Source organism: Syzygium oleosum, unplaced genomic scaffold (genome assembly GCF_021117445.2).
Source record: "Syzygium oleosum isolate NSW1041296 unplaced genomic scaffold, Sole_v2.1 Sole_v2.01, whole genome shotgun sequence".
Taxonomy (NCBI): Eukaryota; Viridiplantae; Streptophyta; class Magnoliopsida; order Myrtales; family Myrtaceae; genus Syzygium; species Syzygium oleosum.
This window is the reverse complement of record NW_026607485.1, coordinates 34,145,028-34,167,967: the sequence shown is the minus strand read 5'-3', so window position 1 is coordinate 34,167,967 and position 22,940 is coordinate 34,145,028. Positions and strand designations below refer to the sequence as shown.

The 22,940-nt window shown below is 41.3% G+C and overlaps 3 protein-coding genes across 9 annotated transcripts in view; 2 read left to right on the top strand and 1 right to left on the bottom strand.

Annotated features, from left to right (window-relative positions):
* Positions 1 to 16,246, top strand: part of LOC115678937 (protein LUTEIN DEFICIENT 5, chloroplastic) — an 83,931-nt gene extending 67,685 nt beyond the window's left edge. The window contains exons 2-17 of one of the 2 annotated variants that reach the window (XM_056312136.1): positions 10,904 to 11,041; positions 11,178 to 11,343; positions 11,977 to 12,193; positions 12,332 to 12,403; positions 12,518 to 12,628; positions 12,747 to 12,938; positions 13,053 to 13,214; positions 13,511 to 13,606; positions 13,682 to 13,783; positions 13,974 to 14,006; positions 14,289 to 14,369; positions 14,461 to 14,543; positions 15,106 to 15,237; positions 15,376 to 15,436; positions 15,631 to 15,696; positions 15,889 to 16,246. In XM_056312136.1, the coding sequence (XP_056168111.1) occupies positions 10,927 to 11,041; positions 11,178 to 11,343; positions 11,977 to 12,193; positions 12,332 to 12,403; positions 12,518 to 12,628; positions 12,747 to 12,938; positions 13,053 to 13,214; positions 13,511 to 13,606; positions 13,682 to 13,783; positions 13,974 to 14,006; positions 14,289 to 14,369; positions 14,461 to 14,543; positions 15,106 to 15,237; positions 15,376 to 15,436; positions 15,631 to 15,696; positions 15,889 to 16,077 (1,878 nt within the window). In that variant the 5' untranslated portion in view covers positions 10,904 to 10,926 and the 3' untranslated portion in view covers positions 16,078 to 16,246. Of the gene's footprint in view, positions 1 to 10,820; positions 11,042 to 11,177; positions 11,344 to 11,976; positions 12,194 to 12,331; positions 12,404 to 12,517; positions 12,629 to 12,746; positions 12,939 to 13,052; positions 13,215 to 13,510; positions 13,607 to 13,681; positions 13,784 to 13,973; positions 14,007 to 14,288; positions 14,370 to 14,460; positions 14,544 to 15,105; positions 15,238 to 15,375; positions 15,437 to 15,630; positions 15,697 to 15,888 lie in introns of those variants that run through there. The other variant, XM_030602458.2, reaches the window with a different exon arrangement.
* On the top strand, positions 5,151 to 7,749 carry LOC115683055 (cytochrome P450 714C2-like). Its single transcript, XM_030607461.2, has 5 exons — positions 5,151 to 5,659; positions 5,762 to 5,988; positions 6,459 to 6,706; positions 6,790 to 7,144; positions 7,260 to 7,749. Exons 1-5 carry the CDS (start codon positions 5,374 to 5,376, stop codon positions 7,698 to 7,700), a joined length of 1,557 nt encoding a protein of 518 aa, XP_030463321.2. The 5' UTR covers positions 5,151 to 5,373; the 3' UTR covers positions 7,701 to 7,749.
* Positions 16,247 to 17,090: 844 nt separating the features above from the next.
* On the bottom strand, positions 17,091 to 22,876 carry LOC115678954 (sterol 3-beta-glucosyltransferase UGT80A2-like). Of its 6 annotated transcripts, XM_056312139.1 has the most exons (16): positions 22,691 to 22,876; positions 22,416 to 22,504; positions 21,705 to 21,793; positions 21,528 to 21,620; positions 21,040 to 21,279; positions 20,357 to 20,468; positions 20,050 to 20,220; positions 19,727 to 19,790; positions 19,468 to 19,525; positions 19,210 to 19,387; positions 18,886 to 19,016; positions 18,689 to 18,791; positions 18,463 to 18,539; positions 17,837 to 17,884; positions 17,584 to 17,733; positions 17,091 to 17,523 (listed from the first exon to the last, which is right to left on the bottom strand). In XM_056312139.1, exons 3-16 carry the CDS (start codon positions 21,774 to 21,776, stop codon positions 17,350 to 17,352), a joined length of 1,671 nt encoding a protein of 556 aa, XP_056168114.1. In that variant the 5' UTR covers positions 21,777 to 21,793; positions 22,416 to 22,504; positions 22,691 to 22,876; the 3' UTR covers positions 17,091 to 17,349. The 6 variants fall into 6 exon arrangements, with proteins under 6 accessions (XP_056168114.1, XP_056168125.1, XP_056168138.1 ...); XM_056312150.1 differs by lacking the exon at positions 21,705 to 21,793 and having other exon boundaries at positions 22,691 to 22,875; XM_056312163.1 differs by lacking the exon at positions 21,705 to 21,793 and having other exon boundaries at positions 22,416 to 22,472; positions 22,691 to 22,875.
* Between the last annotated feature and the right edge of the window lie 64 nt (positions 22,877 to 22,940).

Genomic DNA, 22,940 nt, shown 5'->3' with positions numbered 1-22,940 from the left:
ACCCTTCCCATCCTTAAAACGTAGTGCAGATTGTGGATCATTTATGGAGAAAATCCAAATTGGGATGCAAAAGAAAAGGTTGTATATATAGGCCTTCATTTTAGACTAGATCAATCTGCTTGAGAATCTTGGTCGGTCCCTTTGGTGTGGCTAAGAGAACAAATTGTGAGGTATGTAGTCCACCATTTTCAGCTAAGCTTGAGAGTCTATCCTTCATAGTTCATATCAATACGCCTTCAGATATCTGTGATCCCTTGCTTGGTCAGTTAGCTTGAGTCGTCTGTTCATTTGTTCTTTCTCGACCAATTTGGTACAGTAATATTGAAACATGTTTAGGCTCAAGTTATCGAGCAAAAGCATATTTCTTTTGATAAGTTCATTTAATCTGTCACTTATGTGCTTGTGAGGATGCAGAATGAATTTCAAAGATGACTTTCATGCCAAGTACTTGAAGGGTTCAATAGGATGACTATCTACCACCGTAAATCCATTTGTTATCTGTCATAGCGCATGTGTTGAAGTCCTGCTTCTTTTTTTTTTCACCACTGATTAAACAAGTCTACATACTGTTATGGATTCATAAACCTTGCAAGCACCAGCATTTCTTAACTATTCCTGCTGAGTAGTATCTAATGAGGGAACATGTGAACGATTTTGCAGAGAAAAGATATGGGAAAAGAATAATTGCTCATTCAATTGCGCTTTTTTCTTGTCCATTGAATCTATCAACAGTCATTTCTGTAGCATGTATCCACTTTTTTTCAGAAGAAGTTTACTTTCTGATATATGGGGTTTGTTCGCTTTCAGGAAATTGCGAATGTCGACCGAAGAAGTTGATTCACAAGATGCTTTGCACAGGCGGAAAATGCGAAGGGTAGGGTGACTGTCTCTAATCTCTCTCATGCATAAGTTGTTGCAGTGATATTTCATAAGCAAGACTGTTATCAAGTTATCATCCTTTGCATAGGAAAAATCCCGCAAAAAATGGGCATTTAATTTTAAAAAGTGTTTCTCCATTCAATTGAGAAAAGTTATACATCCTAGGGAAAATTTCAAATAAGGATTTGAAGTGACGCTATTTTCTCAAAGAAGGGCCTAGAGTCGACCGGTCGGGGAGATCGGGGCATTATTTGAGACTAAGTTGGCCATTTCCGGGCCTTATTTAAAACAACGTCCACTCCGGGCGTTCTTTTGAGAAAACGGCCCCATTTCAAATCATTATTTAAAATTTCCCCAACGTTCTATTGCGTCAATAGATTAGATAATAACTCCTCGATTAAATATACTCCTTTTTATCACATTTGAGATACATGTGACATATCTATCGTATCTGAAATTTAATGCAAAGACACAACCATCAACGATTATGCACGAATTTGACATATCTTTTCCGGTTATATCTCTATATAATAGATGAGATTTATTCAGAGGATTTCATTCTCACGAGTTTGATTGTGAATGTGCTCATTAGAAGGCAAAATAGCCCAAAACCTATATGTTCTACATCACTTGGGACAAGAGGTAAAAAAAATGTAAAATTAAGTGGTAATACTAGGTGCTTTGTGTGCAATCAATTGTAGCTTCGCCTTCTTATGAATCTTTTACCAGGTGGAGGAGCCCGTGGAGAAGAAAGGAGATTCACCGTCCTCTTCCTCTTCAGATGCACATAACGAGCCTCATGAGGATACCGGTGATCATGATGATCATACCAATGAGCATGATGCTCAATCTGACTGTGATGATCACTCTGAAGGAACCATGCTCAAAAGGTACATGATGTGTATCACTAAACGATCGTGTGGTACAAAAATTTCAATAGGAAGTGACAAAGTCCTTTGGTCTTGCATAATTTCTCAGCTTAAGTTCATTTACGACCTTTTTCCTTTGGCTTTCTTATAGTCGTGGCTAACTCGTGATTTGAATCGTCTAGAAATCAACTGATTGACAACGTGAGCGTGGATTTCACTCCAGTGGCGCGTACTCCTGAATTGCAGAAAGCAGACCTGCTTCCTGCATCTGAGGAGGAGACTACGGAGGCCTTCTCTCCTGCTCCGGTAACGCTCATCTTTTACAACTCTGTTACTTGCCTCTCAAGTTATTTGTTCACAATGTCGATGGTTATACCAATCGTTAATTTTCATATCATATTGCAAAGCGGATAAAACTCTTGCCAATTGCAAGCAGGTAGAGGTGTCAACCATAAGCGGAGGTTCCCAGACCTTCCATATCGACCAAGATACTCATTTGACCCCACAAGACCAGCTTCAGGTCCCTGTGCAAGGCAACTTGAGCCCTGACCAATCGATTTTGTATGTTTTATTTTCTTTCAATTTGGATCTTAATAATTATTATTAACATCAAACTTCATAATTGTTATTCATAGAATCTGTTTCAACGAACTAAAATCACTCTTCCCATGTAAACTGAAAAATCTAGGCCTCCAGCCAGGGGGATGCAGTCTCAGCTGCCTCCATCAAACTTGCCTGTTGATCAACCGGTAAGAAGCGTTTTCGGCATCCATGGGACTGCGGTCAACTCGCACAATATCAACACCTACATCAATCTGCCCACCCCAAACTTGCCTCCAGAGCTTCACTTTCCATCATCCGTAAGATTTCCTGGGTCCCAACTGAACCCATCGCACTCACAAGTTTTGGTGAGAAATGGCATTTGATTTTCGTAGCTTCTGCGTCCTTCTTTTGCATAATTTGTTCCCTCTTCTAGCTTCTATCAATGTGTATTAGTTTCCTGTACATCTTCTAATCGTCATTAGTTTGCAATACTTGGTTAATTCACAGGGCCAGGTCGGAAATGGAATGGCCATCAGGTCACAGTGGGCTAACTCTCATCCCCAGCAACAGATCAACATGTTTGAACCCTCAATAATATCAAGGTCATGCTTGCCTCTGTTTTATGGCTTTCGTTATTTGTGTGGTAACCGTATAACTGTGATGCAAAACAAAATGCTTCCAACAAGACATATCTTGCATGCTATCTTACACTCCAATTAAGCCTAAGAAATGAACTTGCGAACAAAATGACTAATTTAGAAGATGCTAGTGCAGGCAACAAGACATTCAGTTCCAGAGACTGCTTCCTCATGTGTCTCTGCCTCCAAATCATAGCATTTACCAAAGTGGAGGATCTCCTTACCTTCAGCTTCCTAGCAATCCAACTCAGCCGGTACATATGCATGACATAATTTAGACTACTTTTCCTTTTCTTCTGTAAATTTATCTCCTGCATTCTACTGCCAACAGGGAATGGGTGCCTACAATATGGGACCGTTTCTTCCTCTTCATATGGAAGAATTGCCAGCGATAGGCGACTTCAACCATGGGGTACATACATCCTCTGTATTATAACTGTATTCTTGTTTAAAGTTAGTTGCTGGCAAATGACCCAGCAGATCCTTGAACTATTTTTAATTTCGATGTGAGCAGCTAGGACTAGGAGTACAAGGACCCTTTGTGAGCGGCAGCCACATTGGTATGGGAGAGTCATCACCAAGACAACCTTCGAGACCTCCCCTGGTAATCACCTGAGGCCTTGCCTCACTAGTGTTCTAAACCTCATCTAGTTCTTCTTTTTTCCTCACCTAAAATTTTGATTAACATGATATAATGAAATGAGAAATGGAACCGATGATATTTAGGTGAACATGACTTGGTCCGACATTGTTCATCCAACCCGTGCTTCTGAGCTAACCAATAGGGTCACTCAAATTCAAGGTGCTCAGGGTCAGGTTCCCACCAATAGGTACTCCTTTTACTGATAGAAACTTCAGTTTCAGTTTTCCTGTTGATATTTCTTTTATTGCTCATTTGATAAATAATTATTGTGAAGAGAAAAATAATGAACCTTTATCCTCATGCATGTCAGGCCTGTATTCAACTCAGTCTATGATCCAATGTATGAAGCAATGGGACTGCCCATTGACCCCCATCTGAGAATGTTCCTTGCCAGCAAGCGCGACCGTGATTCAGGTAGCACTCCAATCTGCCTTCTGGAAATCCATAGTTATAGAGAGTAGCATGCATACTCATGGACTAAACTTGCTCTTTAACATTCTTATTTTGCAGGAAAGTGAGAGAAGGTATGAACCAAAGGACCAGTGAAGCTGCCATCATTTACTTCTTTTAGTTCGTGTACCCCATCAATGCCGAGCATTATCATTTCGGACATTCTGTCTCTAAGTTTAATTAGTTTTGGTTTATCTTGGCTCCCTAGACTGTTTATGGTCTAGAACATTGTTGCCGTTTAACCTCTGCCAGAGAGAGACTAATATTTCAGCATGATTTGGACATAATAAGCTGATATTTCTGGATTATCTTTTATTCCTTCATCATTGAAATATGACTTGCTGATTGATGCATTAGGCAATGCCAAAACTTTATATTTGTTTAGGTTTAATATTTGTTGCTAAGGATGCATTTGTTATTTTACTGTGTGATATGAGATTTGATTACTGGATGGATGTTTCAAAGGAAACCACCAGGTTGATTGAGGTTGGACGGACTCAGATCAACACCACACGATGTCTTCGTCGCCTCTGCTATTGTTTTCCTATCACCACCACCACAAAATCACCATTTCTCCCCACCACCACCAACTTTCATTTCTCCACCGCCAGCATCACCTCACAACCACCACCACTACCAATCGCCCATCATGACCACCACCTCCCTCCTCCGTCACTGCCGTCACTGTCCTACCACCTCCACAACCATCCAAAAACCACCACCATCTCTGGCATTGCACTAGCACCACGCCGCCATGGGTTGAGGTGGGGACGAAAGGTTGGGGGTTTGAAGCCCCAGCCAAACAGGGAAGAGAAAGAAAATCCAAACATGCCTGTTTGTAGCTAGACATGAAAGCGACCACGGGTCCGCAACCTTAAGCGTGAGGATATTCACGTTCTGATTATTTTCATACTGCGGAGTGTCCGCTAAATCTAAATCCCGTGATCAAACTACTGTCTTGGATTGATTAGCGACAATTTTGTGGCAAGTGTCAAAGTAGGAACATGGCCCATATTATTAGCTGACAGGCTTGGACTGGACCCTGAAGCTGGGCCTATGTATTGACTTTTTCTTCCTCGTAGCATAAATCTCTTTAAACATATGTTACGTAATGGATTCTCCCGGTTCCCTCGCAGAGGAGCTAAGGGTAGGAGTTGCTTATACTCATGAGATCTCCCAATGATTCTGGCCTTGAATAGTTAACCAATGTGGCCTACATTGGGTCACGGGAGCATAGTTGAAGCACTCTTTACAGTGACACTGAACCAAGATCTAAAATTCCCAGACGGGCAAGCATAATATTTCCTTGAAGAGTTTCACCTCGACAGAGAAAATAGTGTATGCCCTCTCCATGGATTCCCGTTTTGGTAACGCACTTGTAGCACTAGCTTTGGTAGTTGTTTTAGGATTGTCAATACGTCTGTACACTCTGCTTGTGTTGAAGCCACAGAGGCTTAGAACCTTGCTCGGAAGGCAGGGCATCAGAGGACCGCCTGTATCGCTCTTACTTGGAAACATCAGTGAGATCAAGAAATCACAGCTGACCACCGAAAAGCCTGTCGGAGGTGATTCTTCAGCCTCTCATGACTGTGCAGCTTCGCTCTTCCCTTCATTTGAGCAATGGAGAGCTCAATATGGTAACTCTTGCTGTCAATACTAAAATCATTGAACTTTATCAGCCAAGGAACAGAGAATTGTGCAGGAAGCTTCTCAACCATATTTTCTTGTGTTTTCTTTAGGCGAAGTGTTCGTGTTTGCACTGGGTAACATACAAATACTCTGTGTGAATCAACCCGATGTGGTGAGAGAGATAACGACATGCACCTCTTTGGACTTGGGAAAACCCTCCTACCAACATAGAGAGAGAGGTCCTCTTCTTGGTCGGGGCATTCTGACTTCTAATGGCCGTGCATGGGCCCATCAGAGGAAGATCATTGCTCCTGAGCTGTTCATGGACAAGGTCAAGGTATAATTTGTCATGTCCAAGACTTGTATTTACTGTTTTAGCTGCAAAGTAGTAATATTATGGCCTTTTCTAACTGTCAACGTATCTTGAGCACATCCCTCGTTGCATCAAATGGACCATCTTCCATATCTATAACTGGTCAGATTGGTAGATTAAGACTTAGAACCTAAAAAAGTCGAGAGATTGTTGATCGGCTAGTATCTAAAGCAGGGGGAGAAACACCCTCATGATATGATCTGACTTGATCTGATTTTACTGTGGAACCTGGGAGTAATGCGACTCATGAACAAAAGTGTGAGCTGGGCTGATGGACTCTAGGATAATTTCTATATAATTACTCAGAAAAATTCCCACCCCCTATCATGTGAATGTAGGTTGAATCGATTGAATGACATGAACTTTCGTTCTTCTCATTTGCTGTTGTTTCACGGATATTCTGATGGAAACTAGTATGCTTTAAACTCTGGAAGGGCATGATACCTTTGATTACTGAATCCACGGTGACATTGCTGGAATGCTGGAAAAGAAGAATCGAAACTGAGGGTGGAACTGCAGATATCAAAATCGACCACCATATGAGAAGCTTCTCTGCAGATGTGATCTCAAGAGCCTGTTTTGGAAGCAACTTCAGTAGAGGGAAAGACATTTCCCATAAGCTAAGGCAGCTCCAAGAGTTGATGGCCAAGAAATACTTGGGTACTGGGATTCCTGGCATGAGGTTTTCCTTTTTCTCTGCCTATTTTATCATTGACAATAATTGGCTGAAATGAGAAGTCAAATAATTAATAGTTGCTAGTACAGATATATTCCCACCAAGAGCAACAGAGTGGCTTGGGCTTTAGAGAAAGAGGTTAGAAGCTTGATACTCCAATTAGTGAAGGGGCGAAAAGAAGCTCCCGGCGAGAAGGATCTATTGCAGATGGTTCTTGATGGCGCCAAAAACGGTGGTCTGAGCCCGCACGCAACCGATAGCTTCATCGTTGATAATTGCAAGAACATTTACCTTGCGGGCTATGAGACTACTGCAGTTTCAGCCACACGGTGCCTCATGCTCTTGGCTTCAAACCCCGAGTGGCAGGCTCGGGTTCGCACAGAGGTCCTACAGATTCGTGGGAATCGCTTCCCTGATGCAGATATGCTGCGTAGAATGAAACAGGTAGTACTGCTTCCGCTCACATGTAATACTAGCTTTTAAATGCGTTTCGAAAGGACAGAAACATGCAAAGTGGCATGATGACTCACGCTAGGCCAGTCCACATTTTAATTTGCAGCTGTCAATGGTAATTCAAGAATCGCTGCGTTTATATCCCCCGGTAGCCGTGGTATCAAGGGAGGCTCTCGAGGACATGAAACTCAGAGATATACAAGTACCAAGAGGCGTAAATGTTTGGATCATGGTGGCTACGTTGCACACCGACCCGGAAATATGGGGACCCGATGCATACAAATTCAACCCGCAACGATTCGAAAATGGGATCGCAGGAGCCTGCAAGCTTCCACTTCTGTACATGCCATTCGGGGTCAGTCCAAGGGTGTGCCTCGGTCAGAACTTGGCCATGGTTGAGCTCAAGATACTGATCTCACTTGTTCTCTGCAATTTCGATTTTTGCCTCTCCACCAAGTATACTCATTCACCCGCTCTTAGGCTGGTTATAGAACCAGAGCATGGAGTAGATCTCCAGGTGAGAAAATTGGAGGCCATGCCCTTCTAACTGAATCATTTGTGTAACACAAGAATGCATGCAATTCTATCTAATTACTTGCGACAATCTGTGTATGTCTTGCATTAGATTGTTCAGCTCAAACTGCAGATTCATAAACCATTCAATCGAGCATGAGTCCGCGAAACTGAATGTCCTCCTCTGATATTTGAACTGTCGAGACAAGGCGCGGTTCTTAATAGCCTCTGGGATAGCCAAGGGGTCGGGAATGGCCTGGACCACATTGAATAGGGAGAGGTACGAGTCAATACTATCGTGGATATTGTTTCTTTAAGTGGGGGAGTTTGTGATATCTCGAGTCCCACGTCGATCGAGGGAGACCTTGCGTGATTACTTCAAGCGCTCCTTCTAAGACGTGCTGATTTAAAGGGATTATTTGAGCAAGTCGTAACAACTGAAATTGCTCGAGCGAAAGAGTTCAAGCAACAAGTCTTACTACGGATCAAATTTCGACATCCTCCATTTTCCTACTACTCTTAACACTATGCGGAAGCAAGCCCCTAGAACATGTAACGACACAATACTCGACTTGCTAATCCAAGGCATGATGAAGAGAACGACGAAAGACGACACGGAAGGGCGCGGCTCGGACCAATCGGGGGCCGAACACTCCCCTGACCGGATACGGAAAACCGGTCAGGCGAGGGGGGCACTCGGCCTCGATGCGGGGCCGAGTTTTGGCTCCTCCCGAGCCGAGGTCAAAGGCAAAAATGCACGAGAAAGTGACCAAAGCGTGACCCCCACTGAACCAAGTGCTGTTACCTGCACGTTATGCGAAATTCATAAGAATCCAAGAGCATTCTAACTTCCAGGCATGGTTATCCAACCGGAAAAGTGTCAGAAAAGTCCTAAACTTTTTTTGTATTGGTGTCAATTTAGTCATAAATTTTTTTTTAGTGTCAATTCAGTCCTAAACTTTTTGTCTTTGTGCCAATTTAGTCTTTCCGGCTAATTTTAGTCAGATTTTGCTGACGTTGACGTCAGCTGGCCTACGTGGCACCGCCGGCGATGACGTGGACAACTTTTAATAACATTTTAATATTTTTCTATTTTTTATTTTTTCCTTTCTTCTTGTCGCCGCTAGGGGGCCTTTGTTGAGCCCTGCCGGCGACAGCGAGCCTCGCCCAGGCTAGCACGAGGCTCGAACCCTCACCGGGGCTTGCCCTCGCGCAAGTGGGGGTCGGCCTCGCCTTGGCTAGATCTAGCAAGGTTGACCCTTGCGCAGGCTAGGGCGGCCTCACCGGACGTCACCCATGCCAAGGCTACGCTCGGCGAGGCCGCCGTGGCCTGCACGAGGGCCAGCCTCGTCGGATCTGGCGAGAGGAGCCTTCGCCGGGGCTTGCCCAGGCCACGCCTGGCCTGGCCGAGCGACGGCGACCCTAGCCCAGGCGAGGGGAGCCCACCCGGCCGTCGCCGGTGGCCAGTCGCCGATAAAGGGAGGCACGGGAGGAAGAAAAGAAAGAAAAAAAAAACAGATGCCGGAACATGTGCAATAACAAGAACGCTTTGTATAGTGCTCATACTTCGACCGCAACCATCGATCTTAATCCCTTATTTTTTCCGAAAAGCGAATAGGGACATCCCCCAAGGCGAAAATTTTAGGTGTCCAAACGGTCCACGATACCTTCACGGGGAGCGCGAGCTCCGGGAGGTGGGGATTGTGGTGGGGTTGGTCGGCCCCCCCCCCCCCCCCTCCCCGAATGTCGAAAAAGGCAGATGACGACCCAAAAAACGTTAAGAAGAGAGGGGCGTTACATTGCCACATCACATCTATTACGTGCAGCCAGCGTTGCTCCACCGTTTTCAACCCCAATTGCGAAAGCAAGCATCCAAGGATAGTTTGCAGAAATTCGTGAATGTGACACTGAAGGTGACCTTACATTCGATGGACGAACGGGTTAATATCACGAGAAAAACCTCCTCAATTGGTACCTCCGTGATAATTTTGCCTCAAACTAATTTCTTGACTACAAAAAAAAATCCTAAATTGGTATGCCCGTGATAAATTTACCTCAGATTAATTTTTTGACCGCCGAAAATCCCGAACTGGTACATTTGTGACAAATTTACCTTCCGTTAAATTAGATCAATACCACGAAAAATCACAGACCGGTACACCTGTGACAAACGGAGGATAGAATGCCAAATTGGTACATCCGTCAATTGCCGCGTGTCATCCAACAAATAAATTTGACGGTAAAATTTGAGGGAAACCAACGGAGGGTAAATTTGTCACGAGTATACTAGTTTGGGGCTTTTTGTGGCAAAAAAATTAATTTGGGATAAATTTGTTATAAATGTACTAGTTTGGGGTTTTTTGTGATATTAACCTTTTATAAAAACAACAAGTGGTTCTTACTAAGTTCTCTCTGGGATTTAGTAATTCTTCATTAGGAAAAAGTAATTGCTAGTTTACGGCGACTTTCGACAGCGTAACTTTTCATGTTGTTAAAAAGAATGCGGCGACGTAAAGAAATCGAATTTAGGAACGGATATTGTAGAATATGTGTAGGCCACGTAAATCGAGCATATCCCGACTATTATGAATCATACAGTAACATCTTCACATTTAGTCGTTGGTCATCACGAAAGTAGTGAACACTAATCGCAAAAGGAGCCGATCGAACGTGGTTAGGCAATCCGTCTAAATGCGATAGATCATGTGTTCAGATCAGATCATTTTTTTTTGTTGCTAAAAAACATCATATGGATGGGATAATTTATATCCATTCATCGAAATTAATCCGGTCGAAAATTTTTTCTATTACCCTCGATTTATTGAGCACAAAAAAGGAGTTGTAACACCAGGCTCCGTCTGTTTCGCGGAAAATGAACGATTTGAAAAATATTTTTTGAAAAATGACGGCTTGTATCGCTCGAAATAATCAGTCAATGAAAAATATTTTTATTGTCGATAATAATTTATATCTAGATATTTTTATAGACAACGAAAATATTCTGCATTCAATCGTTCTCGTAAGATTTACAAACGATTATTTTTCGAAAAATATTTTACTGATTATTTATTTTCGGCCAAACAAAACAGAATCTCATACTTGTTGCGTTCGGAGATTCCGACGTTTGGCTGTTAGCAGTTGATTACCGCCATTGTCGGTTGCATTATCTGTCTCTCTCTAAACACTCGTGGACTCTCATTTCTTAGCACTACGTACGCTTCCACCCACCCACTGAAGGGAGAGCTTCTTGCACGGCTTCAATGGCCGCCAATCTCCTCCTCCTCCCCTCCTCATCCTCCATTGCTACTCTGTCCAATCTCCAAACGAAGCTCCACACCGCCCGGTTCAGACAACCCGCTCCCGCTAAACTGAAGGGTGTGTGCGTGTTTGTGTGTGCGTGTCTGTGTCCTCTGAATTCTTGAAAAAAGAAGAGGAAGAGGGTCTTTACGATGATTGCCGAAAATGGGTTCTTCCCCTTTTTTGAGGACGCCTTGTTTTGCTCGTTTTGCAGGTGACTACAGATGGGCGACGACGATCACCTGTGCTTCTTCGAACGGCAGGGAGCCCGGGTCTGTGGACAGCGGGGTGAAGAGCGTGGAGCGGTTGGTCGAGGAAAAACGGCGTGCCGAGCTGTCCGCTCGGATTGCTTCCGGCGAATTCACCGTTGAGCGATCCGGGTGAGTGAAAGTTCTCATTCGATTGCGGCTTGTTGGAATTTGGCAAAGGAAAGCAAGGATCTTGATGGGTTTAGCTTGTTCCCCATGGAAATTGTTCATCTGGGTGTGTTCAATGAGAGATATATTTCCTGCATTGGCTGATATTATGCAAATTGTGACAGTCTAGGTTTCCACTTGACATAAAAGTTTTTGCCAGCTAATCTGGGTCATCTTCAGTTTTTCTCCAGAAAAATGCGTGTTCGATTTCTAGTAGTCTTGTTCATGTACGGGAGATGTATATTGTGCTAAACGGAGAAGATACAGAACATGTGATTAGCCCAGTTTCAGGACATCTAAAGGTTGCATCTAAGCAAAGTAGACAGTAGAGATCTTTGTTCTTTTTTCCAGAGTAAAGGAATAACTCATCCACTTAAGGAGGAGGCCAATCTAGTGTCGAGCCAAACTCTTGGTACTTCAACAGTGTCGAGCATTGACATTTTCATTTTTACTGGGAGGAGGATAAGAAACAGATTATAAACACTACGATTGTTCTGAGAGTAGCTTAAGAATTGGTTTTATTTACAAGCACCCAATATATCTTTGCTGATTATGACTTTTCTTCCCCCCTCGCCCTGGGTCGCCCTCTGGAAAAAGTTTTCCATCTCAGGTGAGGAATGGCTTGTCGAAATTGGGTGTTTCTCCCGAAGTTTTGGATTTTTTCTTCCAATGGTTTGATTCCAGTGAAGACCATCCGAAAATTCCAGAGGCAAAAGGTGCAATCAATGCCATTCGGAATGAGGCCTTCTTCATCCCCTTATACGAACTTTATCTCACATATGGTGGAATTTTCAGGTTGACCATTGGTCCCAAGGTTTGCTCCTTCTACATGTGCATATAAGCTCTTATTGTTTTGTTGTCTTTCTTATATAATGTATAAGAATCGTCCCACTCCCAGTTATGCACGAATTCTTAGTACTCTAGCCAGTCATTTGTTGATTTCTGGATGCAGTCGTTTTTAATAGTTTCTGACCCATCAATTGCAAAGCATATATTGAAGGACAACTCAAAAGCTTATTCAAAGGTATATGATGGTTGACTTAATTGTTGTCCTTCAATTTTACTATGGTGTTTCATGAGTTTCTGGAGGTAAGTTTAGTGTGTCTTCAAATTTAAATCTGAACTTTGTGACGAACAGGGTATTCTGGCAGAAATTCTAGAGTTTGTCATGGGAAAGGGACTTATACCAGCAGATGGGGAAGTATGGCGAGTACGTAGACGTGCTATAGTCCCCGCTTTACATCAGAAGGTAATGCAATTTCAGATTGTTCACTTTTATAATTCCCAATTCTAATTCAATAGAAGTTAAATCTCTCTCTTTTCTCATATTTTCTCTTGTTCATTGAAGTCCTTAATTTGTTTGGTAGTATGTAGCAGCTATGATTAACTTGTTCGGAAAAGCTTCCCAAAGACTTTGCGATAAGCTTGATGTTGCTGCTTCTGAAAGGGAAGATGTAGAGATGGAATCACTCTTCTCCCGCTTGACATTGGACATCATTGGAAAGGCAGTTTTTAACTATGATTTTGATTCATTGACAAATGATACTGGAATAGTTGAGGTAATGTGCCATTTGTGGTTTGTAAATTTCGTATCTGCGCATGCCTATTTAACTTCTTTCAAAATCTTTGCGATGGTTAATTTATTTCCATGATCTCTTTCTTGATGAGAGCAGGCTGTTTATACTGTGCTGCGGGAAGCAGAGGATCGAAGTGTTTCACCTATCCCATTCTGGGAAATTCCTATATGGAAAGATATCTCACCAAAGCAAAAGAAGGTCAATGAAGCTTTGAAGTTGGTCAATGATACCCTTAACAATTTGATAGCGACATGCAAGGTGACTTTTTTCGCCCTGCTCTGCCTAAGTGTCGAATTTATTTTTCCTTATATTAATGCATCTATGTAACATTGACGTAGCTATAGTTTCTTCCCATGACATGCTATTTTTCCATGTAGTTAGCCTTCTATTATTTTTCATTTGTTTAGGCACCAATGAATATGCTCCATCTTTGTTTAATGCGGTGATAAAGACTTTGTCAGAGACTGCTTTAGCTGTATCTGACTAGTTGCTTAGCTCATCAATAGGTGATAGATTTGCAGAGACAATTAAAGTTTTTGACTTTGTATTTGCAGAGGATGGTAGATGAGGAGGACTTGCAGTTTCATGAGGAATACATGAACGAAGAGGACCCTAGTATCCTTCACTTTCTCTTGGCATCGGAAGATGATGTATGGTGCCCTGCTTTTCTAATTTTTGTTAATCGCCTACGCAGATTGCTGAAGAAATCTTGCACCTTTTTGTAGTTTTCAAGTAAGCAACTCAGAGATGACCTGATGACGATGCTGATAGCTGGACACGAAACATCTGCTGCCGTGCTAACTTGGACCTTTTATCTTCTGTCGAAGGTACTTGGAGTGTATTTCAAAGGAAAAACATGTGATGGAAACGACGATGCTTTACTATGACTAGAATGCCTATACAATGGACTAGATCATTGATAAGTTTGTACTTTGATTTGACAATTTGGAGTTAAAGGCAAAGTACAAGAATAGCTTCTCCACTTGCCTAATGCATTTTTCACTTACACAATTGCAGGAGCCTAGCGTCATGTCCAAGCTTCAAAACGAGGTAAGGTGTTGGTTTTTTATATTAGATATATGGCTCGATGCATGTGGTATCATTCCCAACTCCCAATAAAATGTAAAAGAAATAGCAGTAAAGTTTGTTGCATCAATTAGTTCTCTTTCTAGACCTTGAAAATGCATTTCCTTGCAGTATACCCTGATTTGCAACATGAGTAAACTTTATTATTTGGTATCTGCCAACTGTATATCCTGATTACTAATTTCATTTCCTCAATGGATGTTTAAAGTTAAATCACATGATTCTCTGATCTTATCACCCTTTTAGGTTGATTCTGTTCTTGGCGACCGAATACCAACCATCGAGGACATGAAAAAACTAAAATATACAACTCGCGTTATCAATGAAGTAAGATTTCCTTTTCTCTTTAACTAAGTCAAGGTGCAAAATTCCAGTTTCTTGCGCACAGGATTGACATCTTCTCTCTCCTTTTTTCCAGTCATTGAGGCTCTACCCACAACCACCTGTCTTAATTCGTCGATCTCTTGAGAGCGATTTCCTTGGGAAGTACCCAATAAAAAGGTGATTATCTTAAAAGTTTCTTGACCTCATGAGGACAATATGCTCAGGAAGTACCTCTTATCTCTAGCAGTCTAGTTTAATCATGGGGAAAATCTCAAGTTGTTAAAATTTTCTTGATTGGTTGTCAACTTGACTGCTTGAGAAAGATTTCCTTGAGGAATGTTCTAATCTTGGTATGATTGATTTCGTGGGAGGAAAGCTTCAGTCGATAAGATTTTCTATTCTTGTCTCCGTGGTTGGTTTGTCATGGAAAGTAGCTCTTTACTGAGTTATTAACGGGAAAACATCAGCATTCTAGGATATCGTTGATCTCCGCAGTCAATTTCTATCAAATTGTGTCTTAAAAACATGTGTTATCCTTCTCTGCACATCTTTGAGGATTATATCCATTGTAATCTTCATATAATTGTGCATTTTCCATATTATTGTCCAGAATAATACTTCTACCCTGAGCTAAATAATTAGTGCTCCTCTAATTTTTAATTTGTACATCTACTACATACAGATGTTCAAGTAGGTGTATCAACTTGACTTTATAATGATGTATCTAGTTGACTGACAGGGGTGAAGATATCTTTATTTCGGTCTGGAACCTCCATCGAAGTCCAAATCACTGGACTGATGCAGACAAGTTCAATCCTGAAAGATGGCCGCTAGATGGACCTAATCCAAATGAAACCAATCAAAATTTCAGGTTTGTTAGATGTCAAAGTATTCCTGCTGTAACTTAGAAATGCATTCTTCATCAATGCTTGTGAAATTTTTTTGGTTTATCCACTTGTCGTTAGTAATATTTGATTGTTTGTTGATATCCCTCAATTTTCTCACTCAGTTACTTGCCCTTCGGTGGAGGACCTAGGAAATGCGTAGGGGACATGTTCGCGTCATTCGAGGTAATGTTTTGAATCACTCCTTTATCTATACTCATTTACAGCACCTCATTTAGTAGGTTGTGAGCAACTGAGCATATCATTTATCTACGATATTGTAAGTTTCTCCTGTTTCCGCATTCATCTCACGGTAAGGATCTATGTATCACTGAATGTGTTTTTTTCCTGCAAATGAGCCGCTTCATTTATTGTTGCAGACAGTAGTGGCAGTGGCAATGCTTGTCCGGCGATTTAACTTTCAAATGGCTGTTGGAGCACCCGCAGTGAGTGAATTTATTATGTGCTCCTTCTGTAAATTGCTAGATGGATTTGAAAAACTGGTGGCCGCTTATATCATTTTAATTTTCACAAAACTTATGAACGCCGAGCTTTCCATCCTTTTGATTTGTAAAAGGAGTCGGAACTGTGATAGAAACAGCAATAGAGCAAATTCTTACCCCAGAACCTGTATCCAGGTAAACATGACCACAGGAGCAACAATCCACACAACCAAAGGTTTGAATATGACGGTTACACGAAGGCTACAACCCCCAATTGTCCCTACAATAGAGATGCCACTGCTTAAAGTGGAGGCTTCCACAAGTAGTTCTCAAGGGGATTCGGTGTTGAGTAAGAAAGGAGAAGTTACATCTGCCCATTCTTGAACTTCTTGGGCGTTTTGCCACATCATTCATGGTGATTTATATTTGGGAAATGCCTTCCCTTTTAGTGTAATATATTTTTCCCCTAGTCAGCTTTTCGGGGAACATGCATATGTACAATGAGAACAGTTGCAGTCTCTGAGAAGTAAATTGGATCGTGTATTCGAGTTTATGCATCTCTATTTATTTGGCCCTATGTTATATGCTGAGGACAGCATTTGCAAATATGAGGTGAGTTCCAATGGTTTAGAGCATCCTGGAGGAACCAGCTGTAACAAATGGAACAATCACAAGCAGAAGCCATAAACTCTTGGAAACTTTGCATCTCACCTCCAGAAATTGGGTAAATCTGCCTTGCTGAGTCACAAAGCAAATTAGACTGCAAATGAAGGAACTTGTTTAGTGCATCTTGTTCAGTCTTGCCAAAATTGACTTGGACTTGGTGGTCGTGTGTTAAAGTCTCTTGTTTGCTTGACCTTACATGTTGTCATCACTCTATCACAAATGGTTTGAGCTCAGTTGAAAGGGTACAAGGGTAAGTTTGGGTATAGGCAACATGATCTTGGCTAGTTATAGTTGAACCAGCGCACTGGTAGCAGATTTAAAAAGTCTAAACCTTTATTATGCCGAGTGGCATCGCCCATATTATCTCTTTAGACAATTAAGTTCCAGTTTGTATCAACTATGAAGTTTTAAGTAAGATCTTAGTGCTTTAGACCTTTTCGTATCATCTCTTTCCAAGTCATTTTAGGTTTTCCTTTACCCCTTTTAATGCAAGTCTCTGTTTCATAGTCACATCTCCTCACTGGAGCATCCAGAGATGTCAATTTCACATGTCCAATCCATTTCAATCCCATCTGCACAATGCTATTGCTAAACTGCAGATGTGTGCGCTGATTCCTGTATTATGCATTTAGAAGTCATTGAAAGTACATTGCCCTTTAAAAACCAATAAGGAATGACGTTAGGGAGATAGGGAACATGGCTTCGACTTAGGAATAGTAACAGCTTCGGAATACAGATAATGAATAGAACTTGGCAATTATTCATCTTCCTTGGTTTATTTGTACATGAATCTTATATTTGCCAGAATTAAAGATAGCTGGACAGTTGATGAATACAGTGAACTTCAGAAATCAACTGATACTGTACAACGAATTATTTCAATGAAGTGTATATTCTTGCCTCGTCACATTTTAAGGATGCATGTTGCACAACAAATCTAACAATTGGAGGTGATTACATAAAACGGTAGCAATGAATCGACTTGCGAGTTCACGAGCAGCCAAAGCATCGTCTTATCGAGAGAAAGCTAGATGGACCAGGCAACGGTTCACATTCTGAACCCGAGTTTCTGCGAGGAAAATGCTTATAGAAGGAATTCACCATTCTACCCACTCCGTCATCATTTTCCATCGCTGCAGCAAGGTCCATTGCACGCTCTTTCACCTGTTGTAAGATAGTCAGGGACTAATTGATTCAGAAACGTGAGGCAAGATGCAATAGTACCTTAGGATCCAGCATAAACCGTATGGCATCAATTAACTTCTCAAGAGAGAAATCATCAACTGGAATGGGTGCAGGACCTACTCCTCTGGCATATACTTGTTCACCCCAGAAGGTCTGGTCTCCAAAGAAAGGTATAATGGTTGTGGGACACTGTTCCATTGGAAAAGCGGGGAATCCACATAAGCTTAAAGGCCAATTGGCATCCACAGAAAGACACGTACAATTACAGTTCATGGCCGATCAAAAAACTTACCGCGGCTCTAAGACCAGCCGCAGTTGTACCAGCACCCCCATGATGTACCTGGTAATAGGGGCTCACATATCAGTTACCAGCCGTGGTATTCCTAGATCAAATGCAAGAAAAGAAACTTGAAAGTTGACTTCCGAACAGATGTCCAATTAATTTTTGGTGGCGTCAAAAGAATAAAGAATTGCTTAGTCAGACAATGTGTAGTGCGTTCAATGTATACGTAGTTTGGCAAATACGTTGAATATTCAGTAGCATAAAGATCTTGTATGACTAGAGCTGCTTAATCCTCGATTCAATGGTTTATCTACCAGAAGAACACTGAAGGTTCTCCTTTTGGTGTAACAGAACTAGTCAATAGATGCAGGTATGAACGGAGGTTTGATATTGATAAGCGATGCCCTGAAAAGAGGTTCAAGGCTCCTTCAGCCACCCCAACTAAGATGTCCATATATTAGGTAATAGTTCACATACAGCAGTTGCTTTAATAAAACTAAAGAGTTCTTCCTCAATTTACTGACGTGAAAGCTTATCACTTTTATGAACTCGATGATCATTGCATGTTGCTCTGCAATCAGACAAAGTGACTTGCCAAATAAGTTAACTTCACATGAAAGAAACTCGAGTTTTACCACTGCACTACATCTTGCAAAAAGCCAGTCATGGGGACAGTTGTCAAGAAGGTACACATACTCCATCGGTTCTGCCACTGCGGAACAGAAGGCAAGAGAGCATCAAATAATAAGTACAAGCTGTCCATACAAAATTTAAGACATGGAAAGCTCGCTCCAGAATTAGTATAAATCAATTGCACAATTATGTAATCTTCAATCAGCAGTGAAAGGATCCAGAACATACAGTTTCCAAGACCACCCCATCCTTTACTAATGATGCCCCTTTGTCCAGTTGTTTCAAGAGCTTTGATTATGATGTCTGTCATTCTCCGCGGTTCTTGAACTGGCTACTTAAACCAACACAAATAGAAAACTGATCAGAGAAGAAAAGGGAAACAAATCCAATAATCAGTGCAGAGATGCTGACAAGAAGGAACTCACAAGGCTACCAAAACCAATGTAGATGGGCCTTTCACCTTCTTCTAGCCATTTCACCAGAGAATCTGGTGGCTCGTAAGTTGATGCAAGGTCAAGAAAACAAAAGCCAACAACATCAATCTTGGGGCCCCAATCTGCAGAGCGAAGAAAGCTGGGCAACATCATGAAAGACGTCCTTTAAAAGTACACAGATAACAAAAGGCGTAGGTAATTCAAGTTCATTATGTCATTGAAGAAACCAACAGTTTGGAAATTAAGGTTTCATAACTTGGAATATTGATTCAAGTGAGAAAGCTATCAGTAAATTTGTATCAAACTTTACTCTACCTTTAGGTTTAGGGACAAGGTGAGGACTCCACATATAACCAATAGGCACATCAGGAGGAGGGCTATTGGATCCACATAAATATGTGACAGGTCTAAGCTTCAACTTTTTCTTTCTAAACTCATTAATCATGTCTCGTATCGCAAGCCAAATTAATGCATCAATAATGTGATACGACAGCTGTAAATATGTTAAAAAGCATTAAGGATATGATAAAGAAGACAGCTACGAGACAAACAAAAAAATCCTGACAGACTTACTTTATACCCAGCTGGTACCTTCACACGGGATAAAGGATGCGGAAATTCACCAGTAGGGCTGAGGTAAATATTTTATTATCAGTGTGCATAGGATCAATGTGTACTGCATGCATCTCCATTAGTACATGCAGCATGTAACAAAGAGAATAACTAGGTTGAATGACTAAATAGAAGTTTATTTGTGAAACATATGATTATTGCTGTAATGGAAGGGAAATAAAGAAGGTAGGCAGAGCTGCAATCAGATTAGAAAACTTACGTCCATGGCATTGTGAAAAATATATGAAGTGGTACTTTTAGCGCCTCAGCAACATGAATATGCCCTAAAAGAAATTTCGCACTGTTAGCTGCAGTCCATTATTTCTTTGAAGCAATGATTAAAGTAGTCTGTGGTGCCACAACCACTAGACCAGTGACAAAATAAAGCAGGTTAATCATTGTACTAAACCTGCATTTTCCACTTAGAATCTATGATACTAGAAATCAAAAACCTTCCTTTCAACTTAAGGATAATGCTTTAAGCTTGAACAAAAACAAAGAAGAAGAAGAAAAAGGATACAGAAAGAGATAATGAAGTCTCACCACATGCTGGAGGATTAGCGATTATTGCATCTGCTTCAAACGGCATGTTAGAATGAGGATCGGGATCCATACATGCAGGAAGTAAAGAGAGAATAATATCCTTCAATTCATTTCTCTGAATTTGAATTTCTGAAGGTCTTGAAGGTAAGATGCCTTTGTTCTTCACCATGTCTGCAGGAAAAGAACGAATCAATTGAATGTCAGCAGAGGAGAAACATCTTGAGGGTTCATATTCCTACAATACCTCATTTCTACCATCTAGTTTCGCAAAAAAGTAAAAGAACCAAGACAAGAATGAGAAACCAACACCAAGCAAGAACTTTCGGATCTCCACCCAGAGGATAAAATTCTAATCCAGCAGTCAAGACAAACTCTCTGAAGTTTGAATGAGTTGCTAGTCTAACCCGGTGGCCATGTTCCTGCAGTGGGATTCCTATAATTGTCAGTTCAGAGAGCAGCAGTTTGATCACAGCTATTATAATCTTTATATTGTTTGAAAGGCATCAGGTGAGTGAGATGTGCCTACAGTAGACTATGCAGTGAATATAGGCGAGCTGCGAGCATAGGTGGATTGACATATGTAGCATCTTTCCATTCATCATTTTCAGAGTTTTGACATGAGCTGAATCAAATGTTGATCAGTCAAGAGAAAAGATCCAGAACAAGGAAGAAGGAAAATTTGAAAGTTCATGCTTGGAAATGGAAACTCTAGAGTTGTATTAATTGCCAGCAATTTGAATTCCATCAAGACCTGGATGCAACCACAATGCCTGCTGCATATCCCCTCTCTCTTTGCTTTCTTCATGAAGTCGTGCATTATGTTATTTGAGTACCATAGCACTTCAATTTCTTTTAAGGACTATGCTGGAGAAATAGTCATTTAATATTGTGCAATGGCACAAGTTGATGATTATCATCCCTCTATTGGAATAAAAGCCCAGTCAATTTCCAAAGCGAGAATATGAAAACAAAATCATAGTTCGCCATAACCTGAAATCGTTTTCCAATAGCAACAAATGGCTGTACGTCTCCTCGTGTTCCAACAATGAGCATTACTATTTGCAGTGGAGGTAAATCTTGAATGTCTGCCATACCAGGGTCTTCATCTGTTGGTCCAATGGATGGGAATTCAGACTCAAAATCAAGGTTCTGAGGCTTGATGTCAAGTGGAACTTCGAGCTGTACAGTTCCATCAGTTTTAACAGTAGCAACTTGATTGAGCCACTGGAGCTGCAAAATTTGGTAATAAACTGAATCAAGCCATAAATCAAAATCGTGTTACATAGATCCGATCAACCAAGATGCAACTAAGTTGCGAATTAGTCATGCTGCCAAAGGGAGTGGCGATGCCATACGCAAAAAGGAAGAGACTCTAGAATGGCAGAGGCAAATATCTACCTTTTTTGACACAGAAATTTTCTCATCAAAGAAGTTTGCTGCAAATAGACCTAGAGTTTTTTCATGCTTGAAATTCTCACTTTTCCTAAGTTGGTAGGAATTTCTCTCTGATTTTCCAGAAGTTGATGCTTCGCCAGTCGTGTTTTGGACAGTTGAAATCCCATCAATAAGCCCTGAAAAAATCAGATTTTCATGAAGTAGCACATTAATACCTCAAGCAAGAGAGAAGGTCCAAATGCACCAAGCCATAGGCATACCAATAGGAAAGTATGGAGGAGCTTCCAATTGCAATCTTGCTCGGAAACGTTAAGGTAAAACAAGGATCTCATACATAACTATCCTAAGACTGGAGGTGTGAAGCAGATGGTTACATTTATAGTATGAGATGGCGTGTTAAGTATGCATATGACATAATGCTCCAACACATCTATCCCGAATCAATTGCAGATACATTCGAGAAATTTTGGAGCCACTAGGGTCGAGTGCCACTAGAATTAAAGCCATCCATGGAAAAGGATACAATATGTGAGCATCAGAACTAAGTTAAAAAAGAAAAGTGAACTTTCAAGATTGTTGGGTGTGTAATTGCTGCTACCTTGCAACGCATAACTAAGTAACAGATTAAACAAGGTCAACCTCATGGAAGGTCAAACGGGCATGTCACAATCACTAATGAATTTGCGTCGAATGAAACAACCGTTACCTTCACGCAATCACACTCAGCTAGTTAAGACAGCATATCAAAAGGATCACTAGGTTCAAACTTCCAAAGAGATCAAAGATTTAGTTTTCTTTCTCAAAAACAATCGAACCACTGGAGATACCTCGATAATTATTTGTCTACTTTGTACCCCGTGCCGCGCTGTACACCAGACGCGAGGCGCACGAACACTCAGAATTTATGAGTGGCAAGGGAAGCCAGAATAAGCGGAAGCCAAAATCAAATTGCCAGCTTAAAGCAAACCAACCTGAAGATTCACCATCGTCTTCCCGTTCTTCCGTGTCCAAAGGAACCCTCAGAGGAGCTGTCCACATGATTTCCAGAAGATGTCAATCCCTTCACCAAGAGAGAGGAACAAGTGAAAGGTGGTGAACTTTTCAAAGGAACTAAAGTCCCACAACAATGAAAACGAAATGGGGGGTTGATGGTGCCTAATTGTATAACACAAGATAGGAACAAGTCGGACTAACAGGAAAAAAACAATTTAAAGAAGGGGGGGAAATGACCGACAGAAGAATCTACCATTGTCTATGTATTTACTTTTGTGCTGTCAGCTTGGAAAGTATCAGATGATGTTTTTCTGTTGGCGAGGAAGTCTCAAGCCCAGGATTGCCTGTCTATTCATCCAACAACAACGAGCACCCAAAGACTCTCCTCTGTTCAGTCATCATTTAGTCATACTTTTATAATAAACGGAGGACAGGGAGATGAAACAGAACAGAACAGACATTCTGAGGCATTTTCCATGCCACGTGCACAAGGGTGGTTGAGG